At 39.5% G+C, this 15,723-nt stretch overlaps 1 protein-coding gene across 2 annotated transcripts in view; it reads right to left on the bottom strand.

Annotated features, from left to right (window-relative positions):
- Window positions 1-15,723, bottom strand: part of LOC310633944 (paralemmin-1-like) — a gene marked incomplete at both ends in the record, with an annotated part of 126,985 nt that overhangs the window by 79,675 nt on the left and 31,587 nt on the right. For both annotated transcript variants that reach the window (XM_083351947.1, XM_083351948.1), the window contains one exon: window positions 3,678-3,758. In XM_083351947.1, the coding sequence (XP_083208073.1) occupies window positions 3,678-3,758 (81 nt within the window). The remainder of the gene's footprint in view (window positions 1-3,677; window positions 3,759-15,723) is intronic.

The raw sequence follows: 15,723 nt of genomic DNA, 5'->3' as shown, positions 1-15,723 counted from the left end.
AGAAGCAGGGAGAAACAGACAAGAATTTTTCCAGAGACATTAGGAGTTGGGTGGTACAAATGGAGTAAAATAAAGACTTTGTATTATGTAGATACAGTAGTGGCCAAAATTGTGGAAACCTTTTGGGGAAAGTGTATTTCTGAGGTTTGATGGCTAATAACACCACTTTTTTTGGAGTAGTACCATAAAATTATATATCAATGGAAAGATAATTTAATCACGAATGTAATGCAACAAAGTTTGTTCAGTTATCTGTACTTTATTCTATGAAAAGTTATAGCCAAATAACCAGAAAAAGGAAGCACAACTTGCTTAGGTTGATATCAGGTAGCTTTCCTTCATCTTATTGTAGCCAATGAGCATGAGTGTTTAGAGAGCCAATCAGGTGTCATCTTGTTTTGGCAATGAGCCAATCAGATCACAGTAGGATTCAGTTATTGATGTCATGTATTGAAGCTGAGAGGAGGACATTTGTCAGTGTGTTATGTGATCGCTATCAAGTTGGTTGGGTTTTTTTTCTTTCATTTAGTGAGCTTGTAAAACGTAATAAAATTAAAGTAATGGTGCAAAGAGTTGACTGGTTGCCCAGAAAGCGATGTAAAATAGTATTATTAAGTGAACAAGGCTACAGTTGTAAAGAAATTAGAAGAAAAATTGGTGGAAACTTAACCAAAGGTGGCATTTCTACTGTACACTTTTCCCAAAAGGTTTCCACAATTTTGGCCACTACTGCAGCTATCTATATCTACATTTCCAGAGTCCCTAGAAACAATATTGAAGAATCCCAGAGGCCTTTGGTTAAAGCAGCAAAATATAGATGGAAAGTAAGACACCAGATGATGGCTCTTCTATTCTGCACTGTGAAAGAAACAGTTCGTTGGATATTGATAATGTACCCAACATATAAATGTTAGTTATTATATTCACAGAGATTCAGAAGGGAGGAAATAGCTAATATATAGGACTATAAACATATAGATGCAAGTATTCCCACGGTGACTGCCAACTTTTAGAAAGTTGAATTTGAAGGAAGAATTATTCCTTAAGGATGAGTAGCTCACTGCCAGCTTTGATAAGCTTGTTTTGTAAACTTTTGCACTGATTCAGAAACAACTCTATACACTCTAATTTAGTAGATGCGGCAGAGAATCTTGTATACTAATTTCCCCCCCCAATTTTCATGTGTTGTAATTCCTTGCATCACATTGCCTTTGATCATTTGGATTAGACCTTATAAGACTTTGAGGTCCAATACATCTGGAGGGTACCAGATAGTGAATTCTATACCTTTCTCAAGTCACTTTCAAGCACACTTCAAGGATTCCTAATCATCAGAGGCAGGATTATGGTGCATGAATTGGGTATTAGCCCAATCACTAACAGGCCAAGCACATCGTGTTCCTGTGCAGTTTAATCACTAAACGGGACTGTGAAGTGTTTTGGTCTTAAAAACAGAAAGGGCTTTTGGAGTCTCTGTGTGGGTATGCATACAGTCTGCAACTCCCCTGAACCCCAATGATCCTTTACTCATGATCATGCAGATAGCCACACCATCCTGGATGCAGGTGCTTTAAATGGAGATGAGCATCTTTAAATGAACTTTAAATCCACCCACCCCCTTTGAATCTGTAGCAATGCATAGCCTTACACTGATCTGTGTTAGTTAAGAGTTAGTTTCCTGAAGTTTGTCCTGTCCTTGAATAAGAGTTCTCAAATGGCACCACCTGACTGACTTGGAAAACAAATAAATGAAAGCGTTTTAATCTATTCTCTTTTGATTAATGTCTACATCAGCCTTCTCCAGCTAGGCTGTGGGATTATGAAAATCAAATCCAACATATCTGGAGGTTAACAATTAGGGAGGACTGTTCTTTAAACAAACATTCAGCACTGCTATTTCTATTAAAGCTTGATCGGATCTTTTAAAAAGTCTAGCACAGGTGGCTGCAATCTCCAAACGAGAACCTAATTCCCCCTTGGTGACAACAAGTTTTATTGACGAAACACATGGCCCGTTTCAACCTCTGCGATCCTACGTAAGCCATATTACTCCAGCTGCTTGAAGAAATACCAAGGCAAGTGGCAGAAGCAGCAACTGTGCTGGGAGGCCAGCACCACACCGTTTTGTGCACTTCACAATCCCTCAGATAGAATGACGGGGGGGGGAGGGAGAAAAAATTATTTCCTGACCCCAAGATAAGAATACGTGGGGCAAGATATCATTCAAAGAAGGTATGTTTCCAAGGAAAAACTAGCAAAATGGCCAGGAGCGCCAAATGTTATCTCAGCAGCTCTAGTCTGAAGTATAACAAGTGGCCGTCATTTCCAACAATTTCCCGCTACTTTACTTTGACATCCCTCTGACAGACACAGAGCTATAAACACTCATTGCATAAAAATACACAGGGGAAAGTTGTCTGTATTAGATAGCCTCACACTGTGAGGGTAGGTTTATGCCCAATAACTTGATTGTAGAATACAAGGCATAAATGGTACAAGTGCTCCACTGCACGTAGGTATATAAGCAATCTAATTCATTAGTCATCTCCTCTGCTTCAACTGAAAAGCTCAGAAGTACGTGAAGGATTTTCCAGAAGTCTATCATGCAGGCAATAAGCAGGCTAAAATATCAAGAATTTCAAGCTGTCATATTAGGAACAATTTGTTTAGAGAAAACTTTGTAGAATAAAAGGTGATTAGAAACATCTAAATCTCTCTGAAGAGATTTTTGAGAAGAATCTCTCTTTTAAGCTGCCATCTATTCCTTCCCACATAGGCTACTGGAGCCTAAACTGGGGACATCCTGCTTGAAAATCAGTTACACTACCAGGGATCGTGATCTTATTCAAGATGCATCTGACTTTCAGCAGTATCTAAATCAGTAAATACAAATATAAACCAGTTACATCTATAGATAAATAAATTGATTCATATTAGGGCTGCAAAATTCCAGATAATCCCTAGATGGAAGCAAAGCTCTTGGTTGTCCAATGTTCTGTAGCTCAGATATGGTAGTCCTGGATTAATCTGTCTTACAGTATACCTATATACAATATTTCGCAGTATATACAGTATCAATATACAATTCTTTGCATATAATCTCACATTTTCAACTGGGAATCCCTTAATTTATAAATGGAGATTATATCTAATCTTCACTGTTACCGATGGCATATACCCCTTGAACAGCTCTGCAGTTTCATGCACACCTGCACACACACACACACACACACACACACACACACACACACACCATTACACAACCAAAGAGATCAAGTACTACATAATTAAGCACACAAAAGCAGCCTCCGTGGTTGCATAGCTGGGAAAAGAACCATTTAAGCAATGCAGTGAACACACCCAAATCCACATCCGTTCCAATTCAGGGATATATTGTGAATTGCTAAATCGGTAGCCAAATTCTGGTGCCTGCTGTATATGCCCTCCCCCTCCCATCATCTATTCTGCTCCATCCTTTTCAATAACATGGTATTTTAACAGAGAATCACGCACAAGAGAGAGAGAGAGGGACACGGTAAGGATTTGATTAGCTGGAGCCAAGAGACTCCGGCAACACAGGCTGCTTCATGTCGGAACAGGTTCTTCCCAGCTAACCAAATGTGTGATTTGCATGTCTAAAAACACACAGCTCTGCTCAATCCAGGATCAGCCCTTACCTTGAAATGCTGCAGCTGAAGAATCTGGTCTTCCAGCTGTTGTCTTTTCCCTTCTATTTCCGTCTGCCTTTTCCTTTTTTCCTTAGCAAAGACAAAAAAACAGCAGAAGAGAAATTATCCGTCACTAGAGAAGCAAAGGTTTTCAAATGTGTGTTTTTTTCCATACGAGTGGATGTGCAAGCCAAGCCCTTTGGTTACAGAAGCCACCTGATCCACCCGAGCCAGCTTGTCACCTACCTCACACAAACACCATCTTCACAAAAATAGCATGTCAGCTAAGGACTGATGTCTTGCTCACTTAGGAGGAGAAAGATGGGTCTTCTCAAGTTCAGCCATGGGAATGGCAACGAAGAGCAGAGTGGGGGGGGAGAGAGAGGGGGAGACAGAGCAGGCACAAAGCTTAACAACTGAGTTAAAGGCACAAATCCTAACACTTGTGCCTTGCATCTCCTACAAAATGTAACATTGCATGCAGAGCAAAGAAGGGCTAGTTAACAGGGTAGAGAGATACATAAGAGGTAAAATCAGGATAAAGACAAGATTAGCTTTGTACTCCTGGACCAATTATCATCCAAGTTTGAATAATTTGGGAAGAATGAGGTTTGGCTTTCCACAGAGCCAAGATCTTCAGCATTGCCTTTAAATTCACCCATTTTCTTCTTTTTCTTCTCTTTCAATCTATACCTAAATTCAACAAAAACATGCCCCATCAGCTTATTTTTCCTGCCATAGTCCCATAGAGCTGTCTGAGTTCCCAGCCCATGTGCAAGACAATATTTCAGTATTTCTTAGATATCCTTACACTCCCTCTTAAAGTAGCATTTTCCTCTTTTAGTCAAAGAGTATCTGGAGGCAGCAGCAAGGTTGTTAACATCTGTTGTGTTTTATTACTCATTATGTTGAAGGCAAAATTGGGTGCCAAGCCAAGGATGGTATCAGAGCAGTGTCTATTGTCCTGATGGGTGAATATTATTAACAGAACAACAGAGCTGGAAGGGACCTTGGAGGTCTTCCTAGTCCAGGGCTAGGCAACCTTGGCTCTTTTATGACTCGTGGACTTCAACTCCCAGAATTCCTGAGCCAGCATGGCTCAGCTTGGAGACTCTCCCTCTCCCCTCAGCACGGCTGGCTCAGGAATTCTGGGAGTTGAAGTCCACGAGTCATAAAAGAGCCAAGGTTGCCTACCCCTGTCCTAGTCCATCCCTCCTGCTCAGGCAGGAAACCCTATACCACAACCCGCGGCTCCGGAGCCGCATGCGGCTCTTTCAGCCGTTTCCTGCGGCTCACAGTCCTCTGCCATGTGCAGTCCAAAAAAAAAGTGGGACTAAAAAAGTTCAACCAATCAATTCAAATATGCAGGGTAGGTGCATATCTCGCATTGGCTCCACTCTTCAGTCAAACTCTGTTCTGCGCATACACGCATGTACGCGCATGTGCACACATTTTTTGTGGCTCCCAGTTTTTCCTTTTGTGAGGGAACCGGTTCCGAGTGGCTCTTTCACTGTTTCAGGTTGCTGACCCCTGCCCTATACCATTTCAGACAAATGGCTGTCCAGTCTCTTCTTAAAAACGTCCAGTGTTGGAGCACTCACAACTTCCAAAGACAATTGTTTCACTGATTAATTGTTTTAACTGTCAAAAAATTACTCCTTAGTTCTAGGTTGCTTCTCTCCTTGATTAGTTAATAAACTAATCAATATTAACTAATCAATATTAACAGTTGCTGCTCCCTGGTCAACCCATTCTCCTGCTATTCCACTACAGATAGTTCTCAACTTATGACCGACCACAACTGAGGCCAAAATGTATGTTGCTAAGTGAGAAATTTGTTAAGTGAGTTTTGCCCCATTTTACGAATTTTCTTGCCACATTCGTTATGTGAATCACTGCAGTTGTTAAATTAGTAACCCAATTGTTAAGTAAATCTGGTTTCCCCATTGACTTTGCTTTCAGAAGGTTGCAAAAGATGATCACATGACTCCAGGACACTGCAACCATCATAAATGAGAGTCAGTTGTCAAGCATCCCAATGTGAATTATATGACCATGAGGCTGCTACAACGGTCTTAAGTGTGAAAAATTGTCACAAGTCACTTTTTTCAGTGATGTAACTTCGAACCGTCACTCAGTGAACTGTTGTAAGTTGAAGATTAGCTGCACTGCCTCCAAAAGAGCTCCATGCAATAGCATCAAGCCACTGGTTTCTCAGAAATATGCAACCACAAAAAAAAAAAAACCATGCTCAGTACGTAGACCTACAACCTATATCAGTTTAGTGCAAGACAGAAACTGCAAATTACGGGAATGCCAGTGCTCCCAATCCTACACACACACACACACACACACACACACACACACACACACACACACAGTGGTCTAGAAGTTGGCAGCTGTTGCCTACATAAAGAATAGAAGAGAGAAATCCTAAATAAGTGCTGCCTGTGACTCAGTTCCCTTTGTGATTTTGATTTACATGGAGTTTTTTTTTAACATGTTCATTCAGTGTGGATTACAAGAGAAGGAGGTGAAGGAGGAAGAGAAATAACAGCACAGAAAGGAAGTTGGGAGTTGATGGACAGAGCCCTGCCGCCGGATCCATCCCCTTCCAGCTGCAGCAATGTGGCTGATGGATATTTCTTCCAAGTCGGTAATGACATGCAGAAGAGGGAGGACTGCGAAGCCAGAAGAATCAACCAATCAGTTTGCTTATCATGCATAATCAGGACAGCATCATTGGCAGTAAGTCAGAACTTGCACAAGGGAGAAAGGAAAGGGATGGGCAATGGGGACAGCAGATTTCATGCTGACATAGTTTTCTGCTGACTGCCCCTGTTCTTGGTCTGCAAAGCATAATGACAGGTTAGCAGGACTGGATAAAAGGGACAATGTCCAGAATGGTTGTGCCAAATGATATGCCACTATGATGAGCAGATGAATCTCTTTCAATGTTAGTTTAATTTAATAGGAGAGAGAAAAGGGATTTTTATTTTTGCTTTAAAACTGATATGGAGGTATGAGGGACACAGGTACCAAAGGACTACCTTTCCAGGCACATCTATCTGACCCACCAGAGCAGGGAGGCAGGATAAGTTACAGGTCACCTCTTCTTAAGAAGGTCCATTTAGTGGGACCAAGAAGAAGGACCTTCTCTGTGGTGGCTCCCTCCCTGTGGAACATCATCACGACAGAGATAAGATTGGCCTCCACCTTGATACTTTTTCAAAAACCAACCCAGGGTGATACACAGCCCATTAAGTGATTGTTGTCACCAGAAGGGTAAGGTTTATATTGTTTTGAATTTGGGGTTTTATTTCTGTAAGCCGCCTGGAGTCACCACGAGTGAGTTTGGGGGGCATATACATTTTCTTCAGAAATAAATCATGATTGAATACTGATTGGCTGAAACATGTCTGCTTGATTATTGATCAGGGGGTCTTCAAACTTGGCCCTTTTATGACTTGTGGACTTCAACTCCCAGAATTACTCAGCCAGGCACTCCCATTCTAGGAGTTGAAGTCCACAAGTCATAAAAGGGCCAAGTTTGAAGACCCTTGTTATTGACTGTCAATTCTGATCACCTGTCAGTTCTTAGTAGATGCTGCAAATTCATCACACATGAATTGGATGTAACATCCAGGTAACTAAGTGGGTAACTAGTTAAAACAATTTAATTCCAAAAGCAGAAAACTTGGGCACCTAAATAGCCAGTGATTAGGGAGACCCAAAGTAAACTCCCAAATCAAACACAGCGGTCACTTGGGCTTTGGGCAGGTCACTATTGTTCAGCCCAACAAATTTAACAAAAAAAGGAGTAAATTGCAGAAGAGACTGCATAATCTTATCGCCACGTCCCCCAAAATATAGTAAGTTACAGTATGTAGAAACAGTTCATTGGGGAAAATAGGACCTCCATAGTACTACCTGCAAAAATTAGCAATGATCTTGGCAGCCATAGGGAGATCAAGTCTTTAATCAGATCACAGATCACAGCAAGCAAACTATATTCAAAATGCTAAAGCTTTGGGAGGGGGAAAATCTACTTACACCTATTTGCGATGGAATATAGGTTTGGCTCAGAGAAGGAGGACTGCTGAGAGAAAATATATTTGAAATCTGGGAAAGTAGAAGATGGGAGAAAGAAACTCAAAACAATTCACCTCTGATTTTGTGAAAAATAAATTGAAACGGAGAGGCTTTGATTGGCTTTCAAGATTCTGCCACATTAAAGTATGTTTCAAGTCTACTAGGAATGCCTATTTTCTGACTTTGACTATCATAGTCATGGACCAGGTGTTCAGAGTGTGAACTCCAATCTGATCAGGTATATTCACTGACTGTGGACAAAACAGAACAAAAAAAATCGCATAAATGTAATTCATTTTACATTGAATGGAATATGAACAAGTAATTATCAACAGTTGCACGTTCTTAATTATGGTAAAGAGCTCTGTTTTGAAGAAAATCTTTGTTTTGCAAAATACTATTACTTAGTTCTGCTATCGTTACTATCTTCCAATGTTTGTGTCTTGTGAACACATCCACAAAATGAGTTGGTCATAAAATTCATACAAAGATCCATTATTATTATTATTTTTTATTTAAAAAGTTTTACAATACATTTTGACTTTAATCCCCCCTCCCCCACCCCTATCCCTCTCCCCCACTCCCTCCTCCCCCCCCCGACTTCCCAGAGCTAAATACAGGGCATAAAATCAAAAAACAAACATAAACACCCCTATATTATCAACAATAAAGTATAAATTCTATCTCTCTCTAGCTCATATAAAATGAATACAAACAATATTAATATTACAAATAAAGTAGAGAAGAAAAAGAGGAAAACAAAAAAAGATCTTTACTCAAAATAAATTTTCTTAATCCCAGTCCTTATTCATATTAATTTCAAAAAAAAAAAGGGAAAAGAAAAAAAAACTTTCACCTGCTATTTGCATTCTCCCACCTTTCTCTAATTTCCAAACAAATTCTCAATTACGCACCAAAAGCGCTTATCTCTGTTAATCTTAATAATCTCCAACCAAACTAAACTATAATCTAAAATAGTTCTTGCGTGTATCACGCCAAATGTCTCACAGTTCCAAATCATCCTTAAGTTCAAATAAAAGTTCAAATAAAAAGAGTATATATATAAAAAAATTTTTTAAGCAATCTCTAAGACAACTTGTTATTAATTAGGTGCTTACATACCCACTCTTAGTTCAACACATACTTTAAGTCTGTAACCCTAATATACTTTTCTAGCAAGCAAATAACATCAATCTTAAATTATATAAAACATTAAAAAAAAGAAAAAAAACTTTCTTTCTCCTCTATAATAATTTTACTCCATTGACATTCTAATCTAAAAATTTAATCAACAATCTTAACGCCCCAAAACTTTTGGAGCACCTCTGTCATGACCCCCAAAACTTCTTTAGACCGCTCTCCTCCTACATCTTCATTGTAAGCACACTTTGAAGATTCCATAACTTTCCGCTGGTCTTGCTCTTGCTCTTGTCTCGCTCTTCTTAGGGCGGCACGCGTCATCTTCTGGCCTCCTGCAGCAACCGATGAGACTGTAGCTTGATCCCCTCCACCACCATTGTCCTCTGTCTGTCTGTCTGCAACATCTTGAAACTTTCCCACACCATATCCTTTTGCAGCTTCCAAAAATGATAGGGGGGGTTGCTTTTAACACATTACTATAAAAATCACGTGCCTGAGCCACAGTAACCAAACGATGTCTTTTACCTTCGTGCGTTGTCACCAACCCAACTGGGATCTCCCATCTGAACTTAATATCACGTTTCTTAAGTTCCTGTACTAGAAATGCGAAATCTTTCCTTCTCCTTAGGATCTTCGGAGGAATCTCTTTTAAAACCAAAACTTCTTGCTCAGCCACTACCAAATTAGTATCATAAGCAGCTTGAATGACTTCATCTCTAATTACTCTCTTTGTAAAATAGACCACCACATCTCTGGGTAACTTCCTGTGTCTTGCAATCCATGAATTTACACGAAAAACTTTGTCCATATTTCCCTCAATTTCAGATGCTGTCTGGCCCAGTACCCCTTCCAGAGCCTCAGAAATCAGCTGCTTTAAATCTTCTTTACCATTCTCCTTTAAACCCCTAATTCTAATAGCATTCTGCATCTGATTATACTGAGCACGGCTCAATTCTTCATCCATTTTATCCCTTATATTTTCATTTTCTAATACCTTTGCTTCTAATATAGAGTTCTTTTGACTGAGATCCTCCACTTTTACATCCAGCTGTTGCACACATTCAGCTACGGATACAACCTTAGACAAGATGTCCACCCTCATTGCTCTCAGCTTCTCTTCCATCTTCTTCTCCAATTTCTCCATTTTCTCCTCCATTTTCTCCTCCAATTTCTCCTCCAGCTTTTTCAACTTTTCATCCATCATATCAGACATCAGTTGTGCGTGCTTTCCAAGAGCGTCTTGCAAATCCTTAAGCGTCAATACCGGAGGAGATGCAGGAGGAAGCAAAGCTTGCAGTGAGGTCTCTTGCACCAGGGAAGATCCCACATTCCGAAGAGCTTTAGAAGTTTTGGCCGCCATCTTCCCCCACTTTCACTTATTACGCACTTTCACTTTAAAGCTATAAAATCCATTGAGCTAGAGAGTAAAAATAAAGAGTCCACTTCACCTTGACCTCCTGTACCGCTCTGCCTGCATCTTGATAATCAAAAGTATTTCCTTTTGGCAGGGGTGGTTGCTAATGCCTGGCTCTGCTCCAAGAATCCCAGAGCAGAGGCGCTGCGCAGCTCGGAGCAACCCAGGCTTCGGGGGGGCTCATCCTTCAGCCGCCCAAGCTCTCAGCTCAGGCGGCCCCAGAGAGCTCAACCCCTACCTGGGGCCTCACCCCCTCCTCTTCTCCCGAGGAGGGGGCTTCAAATCCATCTAAACAGCTGATAGACGCTGTTTACGATGGAAAAACACAGTTGCGGAGCGGGCAGCCCGAAAACGGCTGTCTTTCGACGTCGCGTCGCCACCGGAAGCAAAGATCCATTATTATGTGTGCCAAAAAGGGAAAAAGACTATAGGAATACTTTCCCTCTGACATTATTTTTTAAAGTGAAGTTTTTACCAGTTCACCTTTTCATCATGGGCTTTCTCCCTGTAAGAAGTATTTTTGGTTTTCTCTTTATTTTCCTTGTTGTTGTTTTGTATTGGGGTTTTTTTAACACTTATTATTTGTACTTCGTATTTTAATTGCTGATTATAAACCCCTTTACCGATTTGCAATAATGGGAAGCAGTATACAAAGATATTAAATAGCTATCATGACATCCACAATAATAACAGCTTAAACTTCTTTTGGAAGGCCAATCAATTCTTTGGCTCCCTATGTGAATCTGAGCTGGCTGTGAGAAACCCCCTTCTCTTGGTGGTGAAAGGAAAGGAACCATCTGTTCCTATTGCCAGATTCCAGTTTTCTGCATTATATTATATTCCTTTCCTCGTGTGATAATTAGTAAGATTAAGCAATGTCCTGTCACTAAAACTGCATTTACAATCAGGCTAGATTGCTATTAGTTTCATGGATATGCGGAAAAAAGATCCAACAATACAGCATTGACTCGGGCATACTGTATGCTTCCCAAAATCCCAGTATGATGGTGAGGTTTACTGTGTTATGCTCATATTCCACTGGACACAAGTAAGGCCATAATGACTGTTGGTGTATTTTTATTGGATAGCAGATAGCACTGTACGGCTATAAAGCTATTTCATATAGCATTTTGTATACATAGAAAGAGTGCACAAAGAGAGAAACACTAAAGAGTGTTGTAATGTTTGTTCGAAAGTATTCTTCAGGCTGGTGCTTGCATGAAAATAATAAAAAAAGAGATAAGGCTTATTTAGGAAATAATATGCTGATTGAAAAGACTGAGTTTAATACAGTTTACAGTACGTAAAACCAAGAGTGCTCTCTTCCATTGTGAAGACACAGCAACACAATAAAGTACCTGACTCACACAAATCAAAAGTCAGAACAGAAAAAGAGAACTGATCTGGGAGAATAAGGAAGAGATGAGAATCCTGAGGGTATCAATCTAACCAATAGGAAACACGTCACATAAAAAAAACGCAAAACATTTTTAGCTAAGGAAAAGTGTTTATAATATAGATTCTCTTTGCCAATTGTGTCCACACCTATTGCCCGCAATGGTCAATTTATAGGCAGAGAAATTAATGCACAAAAAGTTGATTTCCATTTTATTTTTCTCTTCCAGATGCAGCATTGTAATATTACCAAAACAACAATTCACAATTCAAAAGCGGTGCTTTTGTGATATCAACCATTTTGTTCATCATAATACTGCACATAATACCTTAAACCAGAACAGGGCAAAAGACAGATGTTATCTGCTGTATTCTAAAATTAGCTACAATTAAAAATAATTCCCTCCTTAAAAATATTGCTGAAAAAGAAAGTGGGTTTGGGAGGTTGGCTCTGATGCTGATTCCCAATTACAGAACCCCACAGAGTTCCTCTTCTTTAATTTGCAATGCATGTTTACCTTATTAATGGGGCCCATTAAAAATCTCTTATAAAAAAACAAAACCAACTAGTTGCCACAAACCTGGAGAGTATTCACCCTCATTTTTCACCTCAATGACATCCTGTGGCACCTATAGTTTCTTAAGAGCAACAAAAAATAGATTTACCTAGCCATATATTATAGGGTTTCTTTTAGATTTTTATTTATATGGCTTCTTAAAATATGTTTTTTTAACTTTGTGCATTTTATACTTTTAGTTTCTAAAATTATTGCTCATATTTTACCTTTCTTAAGCTGGTCTATGACTGTAATTTTTGATTGATTGAGCAACAAAGATAAAACATCCTATTGATAGAATTAATAACACTATATGGTATTTTATAGAGCAATATTTTGATTAAGGAGGCCTGTATCAAGAAAAAGCCTCTTTGTTATAATAAGAATTAGCTTTCAAGGGGTAACATCTACAGATGGTTGGCTGGCAACAAAGAAGATGCTTATTCAACTTCTGATCCAGGTACAATCATCTCTCCCATTCTGAAATTGGCCTAGAAATCAATAGGCAATCACTTGGCTTTATACACCTAACTCTAAAAGAGTTTTAGCTATATAAACAGAGTCAGTTCCATCACGTTTACTTTGCCAATCAGTTGTGAAATTGGAAGGAATATGACAGACTGATCTCACCTCACGGCTCAATGCTACAGATATCCTGTATTCAAGACCAGCCCCAATCCCTCATTCCCTGGAATATGGTATCCATCACACTGCTCAAATCTGTTCAGAAGCCATTTGTAGGCCTTTGACTGCGACACTTAACAGTTAAATTGGGAATGAGATCTAGGCACACTTACAAATCTCTCAGACCAATATCTTTTGAGTTCTGCCTGCTCTTCACTATTTTGCATTATTAACACAAGAGACTTGGAAGGGTGTTTTAAGCAAGTTAGCAAATTTTGCTTACAATGCTGTCTGCCAATCACGGCCTGATAAAGGCACCGACCCCGTCCTTTATCAGTGTGGGACCATCCATCCCATGTCCTCCTTACCCTTGAAAGCAGCTTCATGATGTTACAGTTTGTACTTGGGACAAGGGGAGGTATTGACTTGTAGATGCTAATGTGAAATGAATGCAAGGACACAGCAGAAAGGAAAATTACAACATGTGGTATTCTGCTGACAATCACAAATTATAATTACAGACAATGAATTCAAGAACCCTTCTACCTTTAGATAAGGCACTCCCCCCATAACTATTTTCATTTTACTGTTAAATTTGCAGATCACAAATTTAGAACAGCTAATTCAACAGACAGTCTTTTCTATTACTGGCTCATTTAAACACATTCAGACAAACACACACACTCACTCTCTCTCTCTCTCACACACACACACAATAAAATATTCCTCTTCCCTCATCTGTCATTATATGAAAAAAATCCACCCCACATTTTATTTCCTCGTATAAAACACTATCCTAATCAAGATAATAAATATTAAGTGCTGTAGTGACAGAGAGGTCATTTGGGGCAGATGTACAACACAATCATGCTGACAGTTCTGAAGCAGACTTAATAGAATAAAAGAAATGGGGGAAATGACACCTTAAAAACATGAGGAAAAAATTGAAAAATCCAGCTCTAACGCACGTAGCCCCTCCTCCCCAAATTAAATCTGCTTTAGTTAGGAAGAATTGTAGCAGTTAAAATGTAAGCAGTTACTCAGACATGTCAAACACAAGGCCCGGGGGGGCGAATCCGGCCCGCAAAGTGGTTTCATGTGGCCCGCGAAGCCATCCTGGAAACAGTGAGGGAACGGCCCCCACTGCCTTGGCCCTGGCCCAGAGACCCTCCTTCTGCCAGAGACCCTCAGATCTGTCCCACTCCTGCCCAGGCCCCCATAGGCACCCTTGATGTGAATGATGTAGAGCTGGCCACGCCCACCCAGTAGGCCATACGCACTCTAGCCACGCCCACCCAGTATGCCACGCCCACCTTGGCCATATCCACCTGGCCCCCTGAGGGTAACCGCAATGCTGATGCGGCCCTCAATGAAATTGAGTTTGACACCCCTGAGTTACATAGTCTAGCAGTTACACAGCCTATTTTTTTATTTCAAACAATTATAGTTTTTATTAGGAATAATGTATTAAATGACTAGCACAAACTGAATTATATATGGACCAATAAAAAGCCAACGATAAAATTCAACAGCTTGCAAGATTGAAAAGAATGAGCTTCGAATTTTAAATGTCATATTAGTTGCCTAACATGGATTTCAGAATGGATTATACTTTCTTATGGTTTTTATCACTTTCATAAAAGGGGAACGCCTTCCAGAAGGAATGCAAAGACGTATTTAGGTTGATACACAGAAGGAATGCAAAGACGTATTTAGGTTGATACACAGAGAAATAAATAATGTTCAGAGATTATGAAATATAAAGCAACTTACAGAATGTTCTGGATAAATACAGGAAAATAATAAATTTAGATTTCTCTTTTGCTTCCTTATGAATTCCTACTTTTTTGATACCACCAAGAAATTTGCTCAATGGAGAAACAAAAAACTGTTTAGATTCCAATATTTTATTGTTTAACAGGATAACAAGAAATGGAAAGGTTAATGTTAGATTTTTCACATTTCTTGCTACATAGTACTCTTCTATGATTAATTACATGTTAACTGCTGCAAGGATTTTGCATGCTTTTCATTGAAAAAGTTATTTGATCCCCTCTATGGAAGAATGGCTAATGAAATTGTGGGAGTATGTCTTAATTTCTAGAATAACTTCATATTTAAAAAGTAAATTGCAAGTAACTCTGGAATTCAATTCTATTTGGAAACCATTTTTAGACCACAGTACAATTTAATACACAGAGTTGTGCCACACAGAAAATTTAGGCTTTTAAAAAAAATTATATATTTTTTTAAACTTATACTGGCATAATATATTACTTTTTTCTTTATTCTTTTAAAATCCGTTGTAGTATCTAGCTTGCAAAAAGTCAAATTAAAAACCTTTACAAAGAACAAGCCGAAAGCTGCAAACTATGCATAGGAGTGTTAGCTATTTGAACTCAGGGGTCTTCTTTCTAAGCCCCAAACTGTCTTTTGTTTTGTTCTGCTTTCCTTAAAGGACTGTCTTCACTCACTCAGCTTTTCTACTTCATTCTTGATCATTTGAGACTTTCCTGTTCTTTTTGTAATTGGGTAGAGCAGCGTAATGGGAAAGAAGGGTTGATCCTCCTTACTACACAATGCAGGCTGGCACTGGAAGCTCCATATACTGGATTGTGCATCCTCCGAGCATCATCTGTGACTTGTAAACAGAACACAATAGATGTTGCAATCTTGGCAGAGAGCATCCGAAGGAGGTGATGACAAGCCATTATTAAATAGAGGAGGCGGCATAGCTGTGGAGGGAGAATCCTGGGTGCTATGCTGCTGGAAAATTGCCTGTCTATTCTTCCTACTCATCTGTGCTCTTGTACGTTAAACTGACTTTTTTGAA

Source organism: Vipera ursinii (assembly GCF_947247035.1).
Source record: "Vipera ursinii genome assembly, chromosome: 2".
Taxonomy (NCBI): Eukaryota; Metazoa; Chordata; class Lepidosauria; order Squamata; family Viperidae; genus Vipera; species Vipera ursinii.
Note: the sequence above shows the minus strand (reverse complement) of the source record. Positions and strands in the feature narration are given on the sequence as shown.